Source organism: Genypterus blacodes, unplaced genomic scaffold (assembly GCF_046128005.1).
Source record: "Genypterus blacodes isolate CSIRO-AG114 ecotype Tasmania unplaced genomic scaffold, CSIRO-AGI_Gbla_v1 ptg000033l_1, whole genome shotgun sequence".
In the NCBI taxonomy this organism is placed as follows: Eukaryota; Metazoa; Chordata; class Actinopteri; order Ophidiiformes; family Ophidiidae; genus Genypterus; species Genypterus blacodes.
The window spans coordinates 2,444,526-2,462,194 of NW_027466846.1; the positions used below are offsets into that span (position 1 = coordinate 2,444,526).

A 17,669-nucleotide genomic window follows, 5' to 3' on the forward strand; every position below is an offset into this window, starting at 1 on the left:
CACAGTCAGACAAGTTCTTGCATTGTCAGAGATACAACAGCAACTCAGTTTAAAACAGATTTGAAAAATTGGGACAGAATTCAAACACATGAGGAATAGTTCCGACAACGCCAACAGTGATCCCACAGACTTGTAGCAGGGACTACGGAACTAATCTGAGCACAGAGGAACCTCTGCCTTGACTGTAACTATTGCTGTCTCTCTTGCTGAAGATCTAAACTTCCTCCATGCACACTTTGAGGCTGTGTTGCTTCAAATAACTTTTTGTAGTAAAGCTTTTACAACAGACTGAGCAGCTAAACGGCTACTCTCTGGTGTGGATTTTCATGTGACGATTCAAGTGTGTTTTTTGACTGAAGTTTGAACCACAAACTGAGCAACAAAATGGCTTCTCTCCTGTGTGAATTCTCATATGGATTTTCAGAGATCCACTTTGGGTGAAGTTTTTACCACAAAATGAGCAACTAAATGGCTTCTCTCCTGTGTGAAGTCTCATGTGGACCTTCAGCGTTGAACTTTGACTGAAGTTTTTACCACAGACTGAGCAACTAAAAGGCTTTCCTTCTGTGGGGTTTCTCATGTGGACCTTGAGGTCTCCTTTTAACATTAAGATGGAGTTGGATGGAGGCTCAGCTTCTGTGTTCTCCTCACTTTGACAAATCTGTGAGGACTGAACTTTCACTTCAGCATCTTCACTCACCACAGACTCCTTCAGACCATGAAGCTGCTCTCCCCCCTGACCGATCCTTAGTGCCGCATGTTGCTCTTTAAAATGTGGGTTTTCTGACTTCTCCTGGTTCGGACTAGGGCTACACGTTTGCTGCACAAACAGCTTCTGGACATCAAAAGGCAGTGCTGAAACAGACAAATACACAATGGAAAACACATATAGTTATTTTTGCCTTAGCTTGTAGCTCAAAAAAGTCATGGTTTGCTATGCAGTGGCTTCACATCTTATACATAACTCAACTTAAGCAATCAACATAAAAAAAATTTAAATACAATTTACAAGTAACACATTAATACAAATTAGGTGGAATAGTTGACAGTTAAATCATTTAGCACTCTACATGGTACTTGAACATGTGAGCATTTCTGATTAATTTCATAAAACATCTTTCCCATACAAAATGCTTTGAGTGATTAAATAAAGCTTCACTCTCTTCTAATCGACTGTTCTTGTGTATGCAAGTTTAAGGTCTGACCTTGGAAAACTACAACTTAATAATTCAATTGCCTCAAACTACATCAAACATAACAGAATGAAATTATCTTTGGGGTGGTCTGCCAGAAAAGCAGAGCGTTTACATTGTAAAGAAATATGGCTAAAGTTCACATGTTGCAACTCTTTCCTCCAGAAGCTATACTGCTAATTTTCTAAAGCTACTGCTGCACCATTACAGCGGAGCTTTCATGAGTCCAAGCAATACAATGCCACCCTGTTTGTATATCAAATGTTCATTTTTGAAGTATCAGGGGTCCCTTCTTGGTGTTGGATTGCTCATTGCTTGGATTGCAAAATTTATGTAAGCTTCACCAACATTCTATACGATAATTGTCTGCAGACTTTTACCCCGCAAAACAGTATTAGGTGACAAAAGATTATATATACATTTGGGAACCCTCTTTATATTGTCATTAAAGGGAATGCAACTTATATATCAAAAGAGACGTGAATGAAAATATTAACTAATTTTAAATATTTGGGAGTATACGTTTCAAATTGTTGAGATAGCTTAAAGATAAATGTTATGAAACAGACATTTTGTATTTCTGATTTTTAATAATTTTACATTAGAACTTGGCACCTTATACCACACCATACCTAATTCAAAGCATTTCTGAGGACTCCAACACTAGGACCCCATTCATTTGCAGTAATCAAATGCTGCTGTACAGTCATTTGCCATACTTCACTAAATATGAGGTGAAAGAAGTTTGAGCTAAAATGTAAATTCATAATTATGTCTGCATGCTTCTTCAGCTTCATCTTGTATTCAAATGTTGCAACATCATCAAACGCTCAATCTGAAGCCATCTTTTTCTGGTTGTAAATGTAATTGTACTCTTCTTTGTTTTCAGTTTCTCAAAAAGTTCAACCATGTCATTAAATATAAAAAGTGAACAAACCTATTCTGTGCAGCCGAACTTCCGGGTTGAGGGCGTCAAGCAGTCGTTTTCGTAGTCTGTTGTTCTCCTGCTGTGACTGGAACAATTCGTCCTCTAAAGCTCGTATCTCTCCTAGTGGATCTTCAACAGCCACAGTTGGTCTCTGTCTCACCAGCATTTGGACTCTGGCCATTTTCACACAAGGGCGGAAACTTTTCTAGTTTTTTTCTGGCTGCGTTGTGTTTTCCAAGCGACCAGGCTAAACGAATGATGAGACGTAAAGTAAGTAAAACATAAAGTGTGAAACAGTGCCGTCTATCCACACAGATGAAGTTATACACACGTAGTATCTCACGCTTCTTACAATGGAATGGGGAGTCGAACGTGTCGCTTGTCGCTACCCGATTTGAAACTGGAAACTTGTCGCGGGCCACGCATGAGCGTCGCATTTAGGATCGCGTCTCCATCCGGTCGCAATTTTGTCTGTTACGTCATCTGTGAATGTTCTTTGTAAGGCATTAAAGAAACGTTACAACGTTAAAATATTGCATCACGTCTCCCGGTTTCAGGTGTTCTTAAAAACCATGAACATTAACAATAGTCACATGATCACCTTATATATTGACTTTAAATATTTGACAGTGTGTTTGCCCAATGTCTGCTTGTTCCTTCGCAAACAACAGCATGGTATTTGGGCAAGGACTTAGTATGCTTGGAAGAAATTGCTGTGCAATCCCTTCACAGTTAAAGTGGAAACAACAACAACAAGTCCCTAGAAAATACTAAAATAATTGCACAAAGAATAATAAGAGATATATCAGTTTAAACATTTGCCAATTTATTTAACATTTAACACTAAGAAGTCAATGCTTTTACAGGTCTCCAGTTAAAGTTGTCAATGATGACTGATCCTTAGTGCCGTATGTTCATATTTAATGTGTGCGTGTTCTAACTTCTCCTGGTTCAGACTGGGGCTTCACATTTGCTGCACAAACAGCTTCTGGACATTGAAAGGCAGAGCTGAAAGAGACAAATATACAATGGAAAACATATGTAGTTATTTTTGCCTTAGCTTGTAGCTCAAACAGGTAGTGGTTTGCTATGGGATCAAGGTTGTTTGGTCATGGTGTTGTTTTGATATCGTGTATACTAGGGTTGAGACGGTACAGACATTTTCCTGCCATACTGATAACAAGTTCAGTTATTGATAGGGTGCCCTTAAAAACATGGAAATGCTTTACAAGTCATTACATTTAGGTGTTTGGATTTATAGCCTGAAAATAGAAGTTGCCTGTTTCAACTTTGATAATTTCTTGTTAAGTGGTGTCTTCACATCTTATACATAAATCAACCTAAGCAATCAACACATGATGTTACGTCAACATTTTTGATTTCCAAAATTCTTTTTTGAAGCATTTTCTTTCCCATACAAAATGCTTTAAGACTTTAAGTATGAAAGTATCAAACAGTCCCGTCTATTCACATCGATTAAATCATACACGCGGAGGATCTAACGCTTCTTACAGTGGAATGGGGAGTCGAATGTGTCGCTTGTCGCTACCCAATTCAGACTGGAAAGCCTGTATTAAGTCCCTTGATGTTAACCAAAACCATTGGGGGTTTTACCAGACCCCCAATGGTGAAGTCTTCTCAGCCCCTTGATCCTTTGAAAGAAAAACCACAGACTGCCAGAGCCAAATCCCTGATTGTATCTCTCACTGGCGTCTTAATTTCCGCCTTACATTACTACAAATTAATTCACTATGTTTTGTTATATTTCAGTGGCGTAAAGAGCAGGTATTGAAGTCTAATTTGAGCGTGGTAGTTACGAGTTGTAACAGAGTTAGCATGGGGTTTTTCAGCATACGTTAGAGTCGCTAAAATCATCCTTACAACTAGATGTACAAATATGTGCCTTGTGAATATGCAACTTCAGTTTGAGGGTACTTTTTTGCCACAAACTGAGCAACTAAATGGCTTCTCTCCTGTGTGGAAAACTTGAGATTCCCCCTATTCAATTAAAAGAACATAAATAGGGGTAGTTCTGACTTCCCCACCACACAAGTGCTTTAGCCTGCACCACATCCTCTTGCTTTATTTTTTTTATTTTCGTTCATTTGAATAGGGACAGGTATGTAACATAGCTTGACAACCAAACAGAAAAAACAGCACAAGATAATACAATTAAGCACCATAAAACAGGAAGCATTATGCATGAGTACAGGACTGCTCCCTCTTTCTTAACTGTTTCAGTTTCAATTTAAAATGATCCCAGTCTGGATCCAGTTTACAACAGAGGGGGCTGCTGTCCCATATGCTGTACACCCATAACCATAATCAGTTGCAGATCTTATGATTGCCTTGTATATTATCATTAATATCCCCAGTCAGATGCTACCAGACATTGCCAGACATTATTGACTTTCTCACACTTTGCAATTGTCTTCTCTACATGTACCCTCCATGTCATTCTTTCCTTCTCCTTCTCTCCTTTCATTGGTCTTGTTGTATAGAATAGAATAGAATTTATTGTCATTGTACATGATAATACAACGAAATGCATTTGTGCTGTGCCTGAATCTTTGAACAGTGATAAATGAACAGCAATAAACTATAAATAAACAACTTAAAAATAAATAAAAAATAACAATATATAAACACACAGTTACATTCATACATTAAAACATAAGTGGTCCCAATAGCTCAAGATGTCTTATATGACATGTCTCCACATCACCATATGACAACATGACATTATTTGACATCACACATGACATCACGACATCCCACATGTCATCATGACATTCCATATGACACCATGATATCACAACATCACACGACACCCCATATAACATCACATGATATCATAGTTGAAGATGACCATAGCCCAAGATGCCCAATATGTCCAGGATGCCCAATATGTCCAAGATGCCCAATATGTCCTAATATGTCCCAATATTGCAATTGATTTTTGGGGTACTAACTTGTCTAATGTTTGATTTTGTTTAGCTCACTTATGGCCCTTACAAAGAAGCTGTTCTTCGGTGGTGCGCGTGTTCAGTGATCTGTATCGCCTTCCAGAGGGTAACAGACAGAACAGGGAGTTACAAGGGTGGGATGCATCTTTCAGGATGGTGTTGGTCCTGCGGAGACAACAAGTCTTAAAAATGTCCTCCAGAGGGGGCAGGGGAAGTCCAATTATTTTTCCTGCTGTTTTAACAGTCCTTTTGAGTTTTTGGGGATCTGCCTCAGTGCAGTTTGCATACCAAGCTGTCAGACAGTATGTTAGGACGCTTTCCATACAGCATTGGTAGAAGGCCTGAGGTCCGGCTGTGATGCTTAAACTTACTGAAATTTTCAACTAAAGCAACTAAACAGCTACTCTCCTGTGTGTATTATCATGTGTATCTTCATGTCGGAAACTCTTCTGAAGTTTTTACCACAAACTGAGCAACTAAACAGCTTCTCTCCTGTATGGATTATCTTATGGTCATTCATTTGTGAATTTCTACTGAAGTGTTCACCACAAACTGAGCAACTAAATGGCTTCTCTACTGGATGGACTTTCATGTGGTCTCATATTTCCACTACAAGTGAAGCTTTTACCCCAAACTGAGCAACTAAATGTCTTCTCTCCTGTGTGGATTCTCATGTGGGTCTTTAAAGTTCCATGTGTGGTAAAGTTTGCACCACAAATTGAGCAACTAAACAGCTTCTCTCCCGTTTGGATTCTTATATAGACCTTCAGGGATCCATTTTCTGTGAAGCTTTTACCACAAACTGAGCAACTTATTGGCTTCGGCTGGAGGCTGGACCCTCACCAGTTTGCCTACGGCCACAATAGGTCAACTGAGGAAGCCATCTCCACGGCACTTCACTCCACACTGACACACTTGGACACCCTGTTACGCCAGAATGCTGTTCATTGACTTCAGCTCAGCATTCAATTCTTTGATCCTCTCCAAGTTGATATCCAAGCTCAGCCAGCTTGGTATCGACAACTGCCTCTGCAGTTGTGCTCTGGACTTACTATCTAACAGACCCCATTCTGTTAAGAAAGACAACCTCTCCTCTTCCACTATCACCCTGAACACCGGCTTGCCACAAGGTTGCGTGCTGAGCCCTTTCCTTTACTACCTATTCACCCATGACTGTGCTCCTATCTATGGTTCTAATTCCATAATTAAGTTCGCAGATGACACCATCGTGATAGGCCTGATCAGAGGCGACGATGAGACGGACTTCAGGGAGGAAGTACGGCACCTGACCACGTGGTGTGCTGACAACAACCTGGCACTCAACACCAAGAAAACCAAGGAGATCATCGTGGACTTCAGGCGGGCCGGGAGCCATGCACACACCCCCATCTCCATCAACGGAGCTGCAGTGGAGCCCAGCTTCAAGTTCCTTGGCATCCACATCTTCGATGAGCTCACCTGGTCCATAAACTCCTCCACCTTAGTTAAAAAGGCCTTTTAACCAGGGTCAAGCCTTTCTTCAAGCCTTAAGAAAGCTCACCTTTGTCCCAGCATCCTGGTGAACTTCTACCGCTGTACCATTGAGAGCATTCTCACAAACTGTATCACAGTATGGTATGGCAACTACTCCACATCAGACCGGAAAGCACTCCAGTGGATGGTGAAAACTGCCCAAAGGATCACCGGTACACAACTGGACAGCATCAGACAGATCTACCGTCGACGCTGTCTGGGCAAAACCAGGAACATAATAAAAGACTCATCCCACCCCAAGAATAAAGTTTTCACCCTCCTCCCATCCAGCAGGCGTTACAGAAGCCTCAGCTCTAGCACCAGAGGGTTCATGAAAAGTTTCTTCAACGAGGCAGTGACCCTGTTAAACTCTACTCCATTCCCCCACTCAACTCCATCCTCCATCTAGCATCATCTTGCACTCCACTGCCATTTGCACAACTTTCTGTTTTGCACTGATCGCTTTCATTTCACTTCCACTGCCATTCGCACAGCTTCTGTTTGCACTGTTCAGACTCCTTGCACTATTTATTTACATATTTATAGTTAATATATATAGTATACATAGTGTATATAAACATTGAACAAAAAAATCCGAAATTTGTGTTTGGTAGATTATTTCTCTGGCAATACATTTATACCGTTGGAAAGCGTGTTTAGTCCCCTTTTAAATGGTACTCCATTTGTAAGGAACATGCATTTGTGGGATGAGCAGCACAGCTGAGTATGTGGGTTGTGCTCATGACAAATTTGCCAAATCTCTGCCAATGCCAAACAGCTTATTCTGCTGTTGCTATTGACCCTTGTTTGGTGTTGTTGTTTGGTGGATTGGATGATTGAAGTCCATCAGTAGCAAGGAAGAAGCAAGACATATTGGCAATTTTACAATTTAATCATTTAACAAACAGTCAGGAGCCTCAGTAGCGTGTGGAAAAACCATACACAGCCACAACAGCCTGGCACCTTCTCCTCATGCAGGTCACCAGCCTGGTCACACACTGCTGATATCGAGATGAGATTCTGCAACCAGTGGCAATCCCATATCGCCACAGTCTGGGACCGAACTCCATCCTCCAAGATGACAATGCTCACCCCCACAGAGCGGGGTTTATCAGAGACTACCTCCAGAATTTGGGAGTAGAGAGAATGGAATGGCCTGCCAACAGTCCTGACCTCAACCTAGTTGAACACTTGTGGGATCCACTGGGGCGTGCTGTTCGTGCTAGAGTGACCAACACAACCACGTTGGATGAAATGCGACAAATCCTGGTTGAGGAGTAGGATGCCATCCCACAGCAGTGTGTGACCAGGCTGGTGACCAGCATGAGGAGGAGGTGCCAGGCTGTTGTGGCTGTGTATGGTATTTCCACACTCTTTGGCCCCTGACTGTTTGTTAAATGAATAAATTGTAAAATTGCCGACATGTCTTGTTTCGTCCTTGTTACTGATAGACTTCAATCATCAAATCTTCCTAACAACACCAAACAAGAGTCAATGGCAACAGCAGAATTAGCTGTTTGGCATTGGCAGAGATTTGGCAAATTTTTGATGAGCGCAACCCACATACTCAGCTGTGCCGCTCATCCCACAAATGCATGTTCCTTACAAATGGGGTACCATTTAAAAGGGGACTAAACAGGCTTTCCAACAGTATAACATGTATTACCAAGGAGCATTGTTACAACAGAGAAATAATCTACCAAACACAAATTTCCAAACTTTTTGTTCTATGATTAGTTTATTCTGAATATATTCTATGAAAGTACACTTTTGCACTTCTGGTTGGTTGCTAACTGCATTTCATTGGCTTGTACCTGTACTTGCTCATGAACAATATAGTTGAAACATCTAATCTTCTCTCCTTTGTGGATTCTCATGTGGACCTTCAGAGGCTCCATTTTGGACGAAGTTTTTACCACAAACCGAGCAACAAAATGGCTTCTCTCCTGTGTGAATTCTCATGTGGCTATCCAGGTGTGGCTTTCGAGTGAAATTTTTACCACAAACTGAGCAACTAAATGGCTTCTCTCCTGTGTGGACTCTCATGTGGGCCTTCAGCACTGAATTTTGACTGAAGTTCTTACCACAAACTGAACAACTAAATGGCTTCTCTCCTGTGTGGAATCTCATATGGACTTTCAGGCATCCATTTTGGATGAAGTTTTTACCACAAACTGAGCAACTAAATGGCTTCTCTCCTGTGTGGACTCTCTTGTGATTATTCAAGCATGATTTTCTACTGAAGTTATAACCACAAACTGTGCAACTAAATGGCTTCTCTCCAGTGTGGCTTCTCATGTGGTAATTCATGTGTGCATTTATTCTGCTATTCGTAAACGATAGCGTGGTATTTTGAGATATATCAGTGTAAACAATTGCCATTTATTTTACATATAACACTAAGAAGTCAATGCTCTTACAGGTCTCCTGTTAAAGTGATGATGACCGATCCTTAGTGCCGCATGTCCCTCTTTAATGTGTGCGTGTTCTAACCTCTCCTGGTTCAGACTGGGGCTACACGTTTGCTGCACAAACAGCTTCTGGACATTGAAAGGCAGAGCTGAAAGAGACAAATATACAATGGAAAACACATGTAGTTATTTTTGCCTTAGCTTGTAGCTCAAAAAGGCCGTGGTTTGCTATGGGATCAAGGTTGTTTGGTCATGGTGTTGTTTTAATATTGTGTATACTAGGGTTGAGACGGTACAGACATTTTTCTGCCATAGTGATAACAAGTTGATGTTGATATTGATAGGGTGCCCTTAAAAAACATGGAAATGCTTTACAAGTCATTACATGTTAGGTGTTTGGATTGGATTTATTGCCTGAAAACAGATTGCCTGAAAATAGAAGTGGCCTGTTTCAACTTTGATAATTTCTTGTTAAGTGGTGTCTTCACATCTTATACATAAATCAACTTAAGCAATCAACACATATGATGTTACATCAACATTTTTGATTTCCAAATTTCTTTTTTGAAGCATTTTCTTTCCCATACAAAATGCTTTAAGACTTTAAGTATGAAAGTATCAAACAGTCCCGTCTATTCACATCGATTAAATCATACACACGGAGGATCTACCGCTTCTTACAGTGGAATGGGGAGTCGAACGTGTCGCTTGTCGCTACCCAATTTAGACTCGAAATTCTGTATTAAGTGTTGCATTTAGAAACGTTCCTGTTACGTCATCTGTGATGTTCTTTTGAGGCATTTGAAAACGTACAATTGTAAAGGCTGTTTGACTTGTCGCTTTTTCAACTGCAGCCCAACAATAAGGTCCTTAGCCTTCTTTTTGTCTTTTACAGGAATGTTTCCTGATATTTGCTGACACGGCATTACAAGCAAAACTGTATCACATTATAACGTACCTTTCGCCGACTTAGGTATTCGTAAAAATCATGAACACAAGCAAGAGTCACGGGATCACCTGCATCCTTCTTTCTGATTCTACCTAATACAGAGAGTCTATTTCAGCTTCTGTCAAAAGCCATGACAGAGCAGGTGGCCAGCACATCATCAAATCTTTCACTCTTTCTTTCTGTGCGGTTTCCTTTTTGGCTTTCCCACCCCTTCCCTAGAGTGAATGCTGCCCCAACAATTTTGAACAGCTATTAAAAACCTATAAGGTACCGTAGCCCAGTAGTTCAGAGATCATGTGTTCCTTCTCTGCACCCCATGTTGATAAACTAGTACAAAAAGTGATTTAATCTAATTATTGCGATATGTTTTTGTAAAATCAGGTTTGGACATGACTCTGCTGTACTGGCTGACTGGATGGGCAGGGCCAGAGGACTGATTGACAGGTGCAGTCAGTTCATTGTACAAGCCAATGAAGAGACAGAGCTTCAGCAGATTCGGCATCATTACCATCAGGTTTTGGTAAGTATAAAAAAAATTACACTACACTGACACTACATGTCTTGATGCTCAATTCAGATTTCTTGCTGAAAGTACGTTTGATTTATTTTAATAGCTTTTTTTTTTTTTAAGCAGCCTTTATCCACAATCTCTCTTTACACAGCACAGACGTGAAATGATCTGCAGTTGCAAACAAGGGTTTGTGGAGAAGGAGTGGAGAATGTCTTTGCAGCTAGGGTGTGTGCAGCATTTATCACTGCTGTGTCATTTCCTGGCAGATCAAAAGTAATCTATGCAAGTTTGACAGGCAAGGAAATTCCAATCATTTAAATGATCACTTTGACAGATATGGATCCAGATTTATCATATATTGTAAAGAGGAGGGTGCAACAATTTAAACATATTTTCTCATATCAATGTAGCCTAAGTTCTCCAATATTCATTCATTGCATTAGTACTGAAGTCCAAAATAGCCATTTATCATTGAAAATGTGTTTATTGACTTATTTACTTTCAAGAATCGATCGGGGGACAAAGTAGCCTGCAATGGAACTAGACTGTAGAAATAGTAAACATTGTGTAACTTTAGACACATATAACACACATTTAATACATAGGAGAGTAAGATAAGAGTCACCCCTCCAAGTTTTGGCACAGAAATCAGGGGTGTTGATGCACTTTGCACTGATACACAATTGTGCCACTCACTGTGAGCTCACGGCTTGTATTTCTGAGACGATGCTTATATACATGTGCCTCTTGTTGTTGTTTATGTACTGTTTAGAAATATTACTGTTCATTGGTTAAAGTGTTTATTGGAGTTTACTCAGTTTATGAGTTTATGAATTTGAGTCCTGTGCAATAAAATGTTTGAGTATTTTATTTTAGTATTTTTCAAATTTCAAATTTTCATAGTTAATTTGTGCCAAAGGTGAATAATTACAATTTTTGCAGTCAAATATAATAATAATAATAATAATAACAATAATAATAACAATAACAATAACAAGAATCATAATCATAATCATAATCATAATCATAACAATAACAATAACAATAACAATAATAATAATAATTATAATAATAATAATAATAATAATAATAATGGTAAAAATGATTATTCTTGGTCAGAAAGAGAACAGATTCGTGAAGCCTTGAAACATTGCTTGGTTTGAGTTATCAAGAATATCTGATTCCAAGTTGATTTTTTTTTTAAATCTCACATTGACAATAGATATCTGATCTGTGCTACATCTGAATCTGTACCTGATGTAGTAATTGTAGTATTACTAATCACAATTACAGTCAGACATAAAAAGTGGATACCTTTTTTGATATTACAGTGGACAAAATCTAACTAATGCTCACTCTCCAGGAGTTAACCAAAGAGTTGGGGGTCAGAGCTGGCCTGAAGGTGGCAGTGATCTGTACTGGTGCTCAGCTGGTTCAACTGAGGGAAGTGGACAAAGACTCGGCAGACAAACTGACCTCAGATCCTGATCCAGAACTCTTCACTGTCAACGGTCAGCTCAAACAGATGGAGCTGGATTGGTCCATCCTGCAGGCTGATGTTTCTGTGGCCCTACAAGCTCTGCAAAAGGTGAGGAGATTCCCCTCCCCATAATAAAGTCATTATGAATTTAGGGTATTTTCCGTTTCAGAACATAATTTAGTTAAAGCTGTAATCGAAAATTGCCTAGATTAGCACAATTTAAAGACATTTGTTGGACAGATTTTTATTCCACGTTATTCCAGGTAATGTCAATCAAACTTAATGTCACTTTTGTGTGTTTTTCTTAATGTTATTTAGATATGTTTTTAATTTAACCCATCATTGATTTGATTTATGTCACTGGGAATGCACAGTGAAACAAATTGCATATCTACCATTGTTAAATGTATTTTAGAACAAGATGTTTGTGTTGCTTGTGTGTGTGATTGTGCAGTTGTGCGTGTGCTAGCAGGATAAGTCAAAACATTATCCATGGATTGTTATTAAATGGTGTGACCCTCAATCCAGTTGGTATAAGGAAAGTTTGCACCTTGGACTACAAGGCTCAAATGATTCATTACCTATATTTTGGGTAGAAAAATGGGTCCTGGTTCCTTGGTGCAAAACCTGCAGTGTATTAACAACTTGACAACAATGTGTGGTACAAATTCAATTTACCTTTCTTGAGTTATTGCTAACACCTATTTTCTAATAATTTTAAATAATATTCTTTACTTTTAATATGTTTTTTCCATTTTGCTTGAGTAACAAGTCTTCATACACACACACACACACACACACACACACACACACACACACACACACACACACACACACACACTGCGGCCTCACTGTCACCAATTATCCTTAAACCTCCCACTGTGCAGCACAAAGTGTTGTAAGGATTCTTCTCACTCTTATTGGTGTGAAATCATTCTCCCTTCCATCTGTCTGGATCTCCTTTTTTCTCCTCTCACTTCACTTCAGTCTCTATTCCGGACATTTCCTCTCAGCTCCTACCTCTCTCTCCCTTCCCAATTTTCTTTGTTTACCTCCTTTTCCCTTTTCTCTTCTTCTCCTCTCCTCTCTCATCACTTAGCTTTCCCACTGCACATTATACACTGCCTCTCTTCCACGTATTTTTCTTGTTTCTCCAGTGGTAGAAAGTAACAAAATAAATGCACTAAACCACTGTACTTTTCAGTACAGTAAAATGTTGCAGCATTGTCATTCAGTATTATTGAAATGTCCTTTTACAGTACAGTACAGTACACTACCCATACTAGTGAAGGATTTACCTTTTCTTCGTCCCTATCTCTTTCCTCAGCGGTGGATCGAGAATCTGACCCAACAGGGGGCGCTGGAGGAACTGCAGGCCTGGTTGGGAGACACTGAGTCTCACTTAGAGGAACAACACAAGTGGACCTCCTCCACCAACAGGGATCTCTCTGACCTCCTATGTTACTACAAGGTACTGGTAGTAATAAAGTGTTGCTACATCAATTGAACATCAACCTTTTCTTTCACTAATGCAATAGTACTTTTGTAAACTTCAATCCCCAATAATCCAATAAATTCTACACTAACGTAAGGTAACATAATCGACACTTCCAAAGTTTTAATGAGGAAATAGATTTATTTGCTTTTAATAACCTAATTGGTACCTCGTTCCATGAACGTGTGTGTGTATTTGTGTGCGCACTCGTGCTTGTGTCTGTCTAACCAGGTGTGTAGGCAGGTAAAATGGCATGTGTTACAAGTTAAGGTCAACATGTTGCAAAAGTAAAGGACCAACCATACAGTATTTTGCTTTGCAGGACTTATGTAGTGTATTTCTATTTCTAGACACGAACTTGCACTTTATTACACTATAAACATGAGGGAAATAACCAAAAGCTGGCCCCTCACATTTATTAAAGATTTTAGTACTTTTAATTTAAATACTTTCTGTGACTCTGCAAAGTACAGGAACTTTTAACCATCTAGTGTTAATGGTAGTGTCAACACAGGAAAAGGAATGCCTGTCTATGGCCTAAAAATATGTTAAACAGTGTAATGATCAATATATACTGATTATGCCTAAAACTCTGCCTAATGCCTAAACTATTATTTATTATTATTATTATTATTAACTATTATTCAATGACCCACAACCCAAATCTCCATAAACTTTCAAAAAAATATTTCCTTAACCCTTTCAGTTATCCTGTCAACACATGCAGATGGACACACACAAACTATGGCAAAAACATCATGAGGAAATCATTCTCTCTCTCTCTCTCTCTCTCTCTCTCTCTCTCTCTCTCTCTCTCTCTCTCTCTCTCTCTCTCTCTGTCTTTTTGTCTCAGGACTGTCAGACGGAGATGTCTGCCCACCAGGCTACATTGGACTATATCAACCAACCATTACAGACATCTGTGACCCAGGAGAGCATGAGGGGGCGCTATGAACACAATAATTTTGCAGAGGAGCAAGGTCACCTCAACCAGCGGTGGTTGAGTTTACAAGAAACCCTGAACTGCCAGGTCAGAACTATCTTTTGATTATTTATACCAGAGGTTCAGTGAGGTGAGTGTCAGGAAGCTTCAGGAAGAGTGTGTTTGTGGTGTTCAGACACAGGACATGGAGCAGGAGCTCAGGAGCAGAGAAGACTTGGAGTCCAGAGTAAAGAAGATCAGAGGCTGGATCACAGATCAAAACCACTGGATGAGTTCAGCTCAGACACCCTGCAGCCAAACGGAGCTGCACACCAGCATCAGCTCTTGTCAGGTATCAAAGAATATGTATGCTTCACCTGTACCTTTAAAGATGAAATATGGAACACCAACAAAAATTAATACTGCAATTACAAAGAACATTCTAAGAGTTCCAAAGAAATTCACAGACTTTCATGACAACATAGCAAGAATTCTAGATACGGAGTTTGGTTTTGCTTTCAGGGCCTCAAGGAGAAAATCAAACAGAAATCTACAGCTCTCCAAGAGATCAGAGCAGAAATCAGAGGTCACGACTATATCTCTCAGGTTGATGGAGCTATTGAGGCCTGTGAAGCTCTGACACAACAGGTACATGACACAGGAGAATACAGCAGTTCAATGTAATATGCATATAATAATATGCAACATTTGTGTCTTTACAGTTGTATCACATCCACTATATGACAGAAAGAGTTCAACCTGCCGTTTACCTGTTTTCTGTGTCTTTAGTATGCATCTGTGAAACAGAAGCTGATGCAGGCTCAGAATCTTTGGGAGTGTCTGCAGCAGAGACTGAATGACACGATGCTGAAAACAGTGCAGGCGTCCCAGAGTCTGGATAACTGTGGCCCTCAGCTCTGTCTGCAGGCACAGAGAGCGTTGCACTGCCGGGTGGAGGTAAGAATTGGACTTTTAGGCCTGCTATTATGTTGGTGGGCCTAAGATTTTACCTTCAGTCATCATCAGCATAAATGTACTAGTTTGGACATTTTCACATTTCTTGTCCTTGCCCTGTCATGCAAACATACTGCAAGGCATTCAATGTATTTAGTTTTGACATTTGCCTGACTTTAACACTCGGGTATTTGTTTTTGGTGGGCTTGGCATGGTTTACTCTGTTGCAACCAGATTCTTCATAAAGATACTTCAGCTTTGGAAGTCCAGTGGGAGGAACTGAATCAAACTCTCTCTTCGCTGCAACTCATCATCAGTCCAACCGCTGCCAAACTTCTGAATGAACAGCTGGACACACACAAGAGCAGGTAACACACACAAGGAGAGGTAACGCATTCAGAGACAGGCACCACGCACAGAGACGTCTAATTCATGCAGACACGGGTAATTCACACATGTATCTGTTTGTTTTCCAGTTGGACTCTTGTGGTTGAAGCTCTGGACAAGGAGGTCCAGAGGAGTCAGGCTCTGCTGCAGGTTTGGGAGGTCTACGCTCTGCTCACCTCCTCTTTCTCAGAGCAATTACATACCAACCAGACTGAGGTCACAAATGTCCTGAGTGACGCTCCAGGACAGAGCAACACAGTGGAGCAAATAGCCATGAAAATACAGGCATTTCAGGTAATTAACACACAAAGAAGCAAAAACATTCTGAGGGAATTCAGTAGACAAAATGGTGATGAAGGTTGCCAAAAGTATCAACAACAAGTATCCATACTGACATTCCAAACCTATACCAATTAATTAAAAATTGTTAAAATTAAAATTTATTGAAATTCGGATTCTGTACTACATGCATATGAAATGTGCTTTCCATTTTGTACTTTTTTACTGCTTACAGAATTTATTCTTTTATGGTTAATAAAAGATTGGACTGTTTGTATGTATTGACATTGGAATATAGAATACATATATCTTAAAGTCTTTTGGACAATCTCAATGAGCCATAACCCTTTTGGCTACTGTTAGTGTCTTCTGATCTGAATCTGAAAAGAATATAATTCATATAGTTTGTTTACCTGTTGAACAAATATCCTCAACTTTTTGTCTTAACTCTAGACCCTCAACCCCCCCCCCCCCCTTAACAAAGTCATGCATTTATACAGTCATTCATACCCATTTCTGTGATATTTCCATCTTTTGAAAAAACAGAGCACTCCTACTTCTAAAAATATGATCTTAACTTAAATCTAAAGTTTTAGCATTCTAATTTTTAAATCTTTACACAGACACAACATACTTATAAGCAGGGTTACTATGCAAACAAACAGATAGATAGATAGATAGATAGATAGATAGATAGATAGATAGATAGATAGATAGATAGATAGATAGATAGATAGATAGATAGATAGATAGATAGATTTGTTTGTGCAATCATTCTTTTTTCTTTGCTTAATAAATCCTCTATATCCACTTCTGATCCAGGATCTCCAGGCAAGGACAGACATTCTGCAGACTGACCTGGAGGGGGTGCTACAGGCGTCCAAAGTCTTGACAGGCCACCTGGATGCTTCAGCTAGTAGTCTTGTCCAATCAGAGAGCAGGTTGTTGTCACGTGGAGTCCTGCTGATTAGCCAGAAGCTGTCGGTAAAGCTGGGTCAGCTGCAGGTACAACCTTCCTCTATGAACCACGTGTTTGTGCCATGAAAGCATCTTGAGACATTCATAGTGACTGCATGATTAAATGAATCAGATATCTGACATCAGGATGGTGTTTGAAGCTTCCCATTGGTTCAGGTAGACAGTGTGAGTTCAAATGGGTCAGCTCCACATACAGTTGGGTTAATAATTAACTTTCCATGTTTCCAAAACTAAACTTAGACCATGCTCTACTTAAATTAATTCAGTGTTTTCTCTGTAACTTTTTACTGTTCATCACTTATGTTTGTATAGAATAGCTGAACTCTTACACCTGGTAGATGTATCATAATTGTTGTGCAATCTAGGTCACATTTTAACACACATTACACTCTTTTATGTTTTTTTTGGTTTCTGAATCAGCAGCCTAAGAGCACTAACATCTTAGTGACCTATAAATTAAGACCCATATCGTCTGTGTGCCATGTGTAGGAGGAGCAGGAGGGGCTTCGAGAGTGTGACAACATGATGGACTCAGTGGACAGAAACTTGGAGGTCTGGCAGGAGCAGCTGAGGAACGTGGATCAGAAATCACAGCCGGACTCGGCAAAGGTAAGAATGAATTTGAGTTTTTGTGACATTTCCTTTTTTAAATAAGTGTGCCTAGTTTGGAGAACCATTAAAAGATGAACATTACAACTCAGTGG

At 39.7% G+C, this 17,669-nt stretch overlaps 1 protein-coding gene and 1 pseudogene across 2 annotated transcripts in view; one reads left to right on the forward strand and one right to left on the reverse strand.

The window, feature by feature from the left end:
- Positions 1-17,669, forward strand: part of LOC142995604 (nesprin-2-like) — a 61,693-nt gene that overhangs the window by 12,446 nt on the left and 31,578 nt on the right. For both annotated transcript variants that reach the window (XM_076146720.1, XM_076146722.1), the window contains exons 11-21: positions 10,341-10,479; positions 11,834-12,058; positions 13,278-13,421; positions 14,299-14,475; positions 14,564-14,719; positions 14,890-15,015; positions 15,157-15,324; positions 15,556-15,689; positions 15,798-16,002; positions 16,810-16,992; positions 17,455-17,574. In XM_076146720.1, the coding sequence (XP_076002835.1) occupies positions 10,341-10,479; positions 11,834-12,058; positions 13,278-13,421; positions 14,299-14,475; positions 14,564-14,719; positions 14,890-15,015; positions 15,157-15,324; positions 15,556-15,689; positions 15,798-16,002; positions 16,810-16,992; positions 17,455-17,574 (1,777 nt within the window). The remainder of the gene's footprint in view (positions 1-10,340; positions 10,480-11,833; positions 12,059-13,277; positions 13,422-14,298; positions 14,476-14,563; positions 14,720-14,889; positions 15,016-15,156; positions 15,325-15,555; positions 15,690-15,797; positions 16,003-16,809; positions 16,993-17,454; positions 17,575-17,669) is intronic.
- Positions 215-8,913, reverse strand: LOC142995631 (uncharacterized; annotated as a pseudogene).